The sequence below is a fragment of the Phalaenopsis equestris genome, unplaced genomic scaffold (genome assembly GCF_001263595.1).
Source record: "Phalaenopsis equestris unplaced genomic scaffold, ASM126359v1 Scaffold000118, whole genome shotgun sequence".
Lineage (NCBI taxonomy): Eukaryota > Viridiplantae > Streptophyta > Magnoliopsida > Asparagales > Orchidaceae > Phalaenopsis > Phalaenopsis equestris.
The window spans coordinates 87,035-93,797 of NW_018164560.1; the positions used below are offsets into that span (position 1 = coordinate 87,035).

The 6,763-nt window shown below is 31.7% G+C and overlaps 1 protein-coding gene across 1 annotated transcript; it reads left to right on the forward strand.

Moving 5' to 3' along the window:
• The first annotated feature begins 1,534 nt into the window (after nt 1-1,534).
• Nucleotides 1,535-1,855, forward strand: LOC110021057. The gene has a single exon (XM_020719387.1). It carries the CDS (start codon nt 1,535-1,537, stop codon nt 1,853-1,855), a length of 321 nt encoding a protein of 106 aa, XP_020575046.1.
• Nucleotides 1,856-6,763: the final 4,908 nt, after the last annotated feature.

Sequence of the window (6,763 nt, forward strand, 5' to 3'; positions counted from 1 at the left end):
CTTACGATAGATTAAATTCACTTAAGCATTCAGACCTCTATCGTAGAAGTGTTACACATTTGCATTGAAACTGATATCATCCAAATTGTGCATAACAATCAGTTTGGGGGAATAAGGTCTGAATATCCTAACTTGCACTTAGCGAGTTTCATAGAACTTTGCGCTATATTTCACTATAACGGTGTATCCAATACTATTATTAGGCTTAGGCTTTTTTCTTTTTTCTTGAGGGACAAAACTAATATGTGGTTAAATTCATTAGCGCCTGGATCAATTATGTTGTAGAGTGACGTAGCCCATAAATTCTTAGCCAAGTGTTTCCCCTCTTCAAAAATGACTAAATTGAGGAATGAAATTACTTCATTTTGTCAATATGAAGGTGAGTCAATTCATGAACGTTGAGAACGATTAAATGAACATTTTAGAAAGTGCCCCCATCATGTACTGCCTGATTGATTGATAATTCAGTCTTTTTATAATGGTTTAGTAGAATCTCTTAAGTTCATTAATGATGTCGCCGCTGGTGGGTCGCATATGTCAAAACCATTTGATGAAGTATGCTGCCGCTGGTGGGTCACATATGTCAAAACCATTTGATGAAGTATGACGTCGCTGGTTGGTCGCAAATGTCAAAACCATTTGATGAAGTCTATTCTCTTATTGAGGAGATGGCTACCAACACCTTTTAATGGCCTTTTGAAAGAGTTAACCCCATAAAGGTAGCAAGTATACATGACATAGACGTGCTTTCTATTTTAACTTCTCAGTTTCTAAAAAGTTAGATCAGTTTGGGATGAACTAACCTCAAGGATCTTAGGTTGATGCTAACACTACATCATTTGAGACTATAAATGTAATTAACAATAGGATAAACAACCCCTATTCTAACTATTACAATCCCAGTTGGAAGAATCACCATAACTTTAATTGAAATAACAATTAAGGTGAAGAAAACCAACAATAGGGAGGGGGTAATAGTAAGCAACCAAACCCTTTTGGAAAATGGAAAAATCAGGGTAGATTGAACCTGGGACCTTCTTACCTCCAAAATTTAACTCTAACCCACAATTCAAGAAGAAGAAATTATCTTTGGAGGAGGTTGTGTTGCAAATGAGGAGTCAGTTACGAAGGCAAGGTGCAACTATTATGAATATAGAGAACCAGTTGGGTCAAATTGCTACTTCACTTTGCACTCGACCCCAAGGAATTCTTCCCAGTAACACTGAGCTTAGTCCTAAGGAAAAGAATAATGAGCATGTTAAAGTTGTCAAGTCAAGAGTGGAAGATAATTATAGAATGTGGTTTAGAAAGATTCTAAGGAGAAGAAAGAGAATGTGAACCTTAACGATATGTGGAAGACCTTTCCAAGGATTTAGAAAGACCAGTCTCACCCACTAAAAAAAACATAGAAAGACTACCACCACAATTTCCTCAGAGACTCCAGAAACAAAAGGTGGATTAACAATTTTCACTGTTCTTTAAAGTTTTCAAAAAACTGACCATTAACATCCCGTTTGCTGAAACTCTTGAACAGATGCCCAATTATGTGAAGTTCATGAAGGATATACTCAACAAGAAGAGAAATTTTGGAGAATTCGAGACTGTGGCCCTTAGTGAGGAGTGCAATGCTATCATTCAGAAGAAACTTCCTCGAAAGCTTATGGATCGTGAGAGCTTCATTATCTCATGTGCAACTGGAGAAAAATTCTATGGGAAGGCTTTATGTGATCTGTGTGTCAGTATTAACCTTATGCGATTGCCTATTTTTAAGAAGCCGGGATTAGGAGATGTGGATCTCACCACTATTACCCTTCAACTTGCTGATCAATCGATCACTTATCTGAGGGGTTTATAAAGTATGTTCTAGTGAAAGTGGAAATATTCATCTCCCCTGTTGATTTCATTGTATTAGATAGGGAGGAAGATATGGAAATCCTCATCATACTAAGTAGACCTTTCCTAGCCACTAGTTGTGCTATGATTAACATGCAAAAGAGAAAGTTAATGATGAGAGTAAATGATCAAGAGGTAACATTCAATGTGTTAAGATAAAAAAAATTTCTTTCTGATTGTAATGAAGATTCATGTTGTAGGATGGATCTCATAGATCATCTATTAAGCCATCAATTTCGAGAGTGTTGTTAAGTTAAACCACAGGAGCACATTTTGATAAAAAAGGAAACAAGTGATATTGAGGATGAATCTGCTTTATTGGTTGAAGATAATCCAAGAATAGTTAGGGAGAAGTTTGAAATACTTGATAGAACGGAAAATTGTATACCTCTTATTCCTTCTATTGAGGAACGCCCTAAACTTGAGTTAAAGGTGCTTCCCAAATATTTAAAGCAAGATTATTTTGGGAAGTTATCTACATTATTAGTTATTATATCCTCAGATTTGACTAATTCACATGAGGAATAACTTATGAATGTACTTTTAAGTTTTAAGAAAACTTTCGGATGGACCTTAATAGACATAAAAGGGATTAGTCCTTCCATATGTATGCATAGGATCTTAATGGAAGAAAATCATAAACTCAGAGCAAATCCTCAAAGGAAATTAAACTCTGTTATGAAAGAAGTCATAAAGAAAGAAATTTTGAAGTGGCTGGATGTAGGTATTATCTATCCCATATCAAATATTGTCTGGGTTAGCCTTATCCATTGTGTACCAAAGAAAGGAGGAATGACTGTGTCAATAAATGAACAAAATGAATTAATCCCAACTAGACATGTCAATGGGTGGTGTATATGTATCTATTATAGGAAACTAAATGCTACCACCAAGAAAGCTCATTTTCCTTTACCCTTTATGGATCAAATGTTGGATAAGCTAGCTGGCCACACATATTTATGCTTTTTCGATGGGAATTATGGGTATCATTAAATCCTTATTGCTTTGAAGGATTAAGATAAGACAATATTTTAAAGTTTTTATGAGACTTTTGCTTTTAGAAGAATTTCTTTTAGGTTATATAATGCACCTGCTACATTTCAACAATGCATGATGTCAATTTTATGTGACCTAATTGGAAAGGGGATAAAAGTTTTTATGGATATTTTTTTAGTGTTTGACTCTTCATTTGACTCTTGCTTGGATCACTTAACTAAGGTGCTAAAATGCTATGAAGAGGCCAACCTTGTTCTCAGTTGAGAGAAGTGTCAACTCATGTTTTCTAGAAGAATTGTGTTTGGTCATAAAGTTCCTGAAAGAAGCATGGAAGTGAACCTAACAACAATTCATATCATTGAGAAACCTCCTACCATTGTGAGGGAAGTTAGAAATTTTTTTGAGACATGTTGAATTTTATATTAAGAATTTTTCTAAAATAGCTAAACCTCCATGAAATCTTTAAGGAAAGGACGTTCTATTTAATTTTAATCATGAATGCCTTTAATACTTTGAAAGAGAAGTTGGTCACAACTCCTATAATTGTCTCACCTGATCAGGAGAGACTATTTGAGTTAATGTGCGATGCAAGTGACAATGCTATTAGAGCAGTATTGAGACAAATGCATAATAAGATGTTTATAGATATATAATATGCCAGTAAGACCTTTAATGAAGCTCAAATTAATTATACTTCTACTTAGAAGAAGCTTTTGACTATAATATATGCATTTAAACAATTTAGGTCTTATTTGATTAGAACTAAATGTATTGTTCATGCTGACCATTCATTTATTCAATATCTAATGTTGAAAAAGGACGTCAAACTAAGGTTAATCAGATGGGTCCGATTACTATAAGAGTTTGATATCAAATAGTCGATATGAAAGGTATTGAGAATCAAATAACGGATTAATTATCGAGATTGGACCAAAAAAATTCATGTGTTTATGAATAGGAGATAAATGAGAATTTTCTTGATGAACAACTGTTTGATACTACTGAAGGGCATATCAAAAAATTTCTCTTTTATGTTTTCAAATCCAACAGTTTTTATTTTTAGAATTAATGGAGCAAATAAGGTGTTCAAGATCAGAAATGATAATGTTGTCTGTAACAAAAGGATTTCCTACAACCATTAATTGAAGCTTAACACTTTTCTTAAAAGTGGGTTTAGTTTATAAATCATAATTGTTTTTATGAGGTGTTATGGTGGGTACATTTTCTAAGGATTTGACAGGGATAAGCTTAATATGTTTATTATTATGTTTAAAAATAAAAGTATTTTCTATACCATGGTGGATAACATTAAAGTCTTACAACCAAGTTCTATAAAATAAGATGTGAGCAATATCCATGGGAACAACATCACATAATATTTGATCTTCGTAACTACCAATTAGGAATGAGACACTTAGTTGTGATGGGTAGAGATGTATGATTGACCCAACTGACATGATTAGGTTCAAGATGTGGTTAAGTTTTAAGACTAACTCTAGCAATGGCATGGGTTGAGATGAAAGAGGTCGATTTCCTTTGATTTTCTACTGACAATGCATAATGAAAGGCCTCTTATAGGGTTTTGGGTTCAAATAGCTCAACTTCATTTTTAATGTCCACCTAAGGTCAATGACAAATTTATTGGTCAATTGTTGATCGTTATCAATGTAGTCGACCCGAGCAATTAGGTCTTCAAATGTGTTCAAGTATTTAGTCACAGGAAGACTACCATGCCTTAAGGTAAATAAATGACCATGTAATTTTCTATCATGATGTCTATGACAATATTAGTTCTTAATATCTCCTTCATTTCAGTCCAAGTGAGAGTGTTCCTTCCCAATCTTTATTTTTTAGCTATTGTATTATTCCAATAAATTTTAACATGACCAATACATTTTATTTTGGTAAATGCAACTCTTTGATGAACATCCATCTTATGCCAATAAAGAAATCATTCATTTGGACTAACTAATCTAAGAATTTATTTGGATCATGGGCTCCATCATATGATGGAGCTTTAACTTTAACTGTCCTAGAGAGGTCATTAAATTCATCATTATTCTAATAAAGATGGTCCCTTCTACCTCCATTTTGAAGATTAGGATTTCTTCTATGAAGTTGGTCTTCTCTGGGCTCTAAGAATGATACATTTTATTTTAATGGTGTAAAGTTAATTTGGTTAAGCACCGTGGAAGGGAGTTTATTATTTTGAAGAAAATTTAAGATTGTTTGCACTTGATCTTTTAAATCTTTCATTTTGTTTTTTTATCTCCTCAAATAACACTCTATTCTTATTATTACCTTCATGAATCTTAAGATCTAAAGAATCAATCATTTGAGTTAAATTTTCAATTTGATGTTGGGAAATTGATTTCGGTGATGATGCTTTTTTTCAACTTTTTTATGAAGAGAGATGAGAGGGAAAAGTTTATAGATGGGAAATATATATATTTTTTAAAATAAAGTGAATCTTCAGCTACAAGAACTTTCAAGTGAGAATGGGGTACGAAAATAACTTATCCAAGCTCCCATTTGACGGTTTAAACCTTTTTGACAAAGTCCTTTTTAGCCCAAATACACTAACTTTTATACACATACTCTTATGAAATAGATTTTATATGTAATTTGCCTAGAGCTACAAACCTCAAGTCCTTAAGATGGCAATGTTCTTCAAGTTTTGACATAATGAATAACCAGTTTATCATAAAAAAGTAAAACAAAAAACTTAATATTTTGATCACATCATGGTAAGATTGTATGTTCTTTAAGTTTAGGACTCCCTCAACAAAGTTTTAACCTAAAGAAAAAATTTTAGGGATAGGGTCACACAAGAGATGTGTAGCATGATATGTTATATGATATTATGAAACATTATTGTTTTTTTCGACAACTTTGAGATATTACATCATGCATTTTTTTGCTATTTCAACATACTGGGATGCCCAAAAATAATAAAAATTATTAAAGTCATGATTTGAATGACGATATGATGAAATTTGATATTCAATTTGACGTTATGGTTCGGTAGTGACAATGATGTATAGTCTGTCTTTTTTTAAAAATGAAGTTGCAATTTAAAAACAAACTCTATCAGTCTATCAATTCATTTTTTAGGCCTTCTCAACATCTGAATTTGTCTATTATGATGAAATATAATATTGTCTAATAGAACTCTATAAAACATCATAAAATGTTATTTCATGATATATTATAGGATGTGGAATGTTATAATATTTTTTGGCAGACTTTATACATTTTGTCATATATTTTTGAGCTATTATAACCATGATAGAATGTCTAAAAACCCAAAGTCTTATAAACTTAGCATTAAAAATCAGATGGATGAGCAAGCACAATTATCTAATCATGGTTTATCATGCATTCTTTTTCTAGCATGACATTCCTTCACTTTTCCCCTCTTATGAATCTAATTATGAATGTATCTTTCACATTATTATCACTTGTGGAATCCACAATAAGAAACTAATTCCACTCACATCATTACTCACTCGCAGAGCTCGCAGAGCCTATAAGTGACTACTAGAAAAAAATACTACTATTGTTTTCATAATGTACTTTAAATTTAAACCTTTATTTTAAAATGAGCTAATATTAAAGTTGATTAATTATAAATAATATATTTGTAGGGAATTTGATAAATAAAAAAAAATTTAGAAGATTCACATGAATTACATTTTGTTCATATATTCAGGTATCTAGCACCTAAATTTTAATATTTAGTTATATAATATCAAAAAATTGAAACTATATAAAAATATTACTAACATTTAGATAATTTTCAATTTAATTTTTTTTGATATGATTAATACAATAAAGTATTATATACATAAATATTAAATCTAAATATTATATA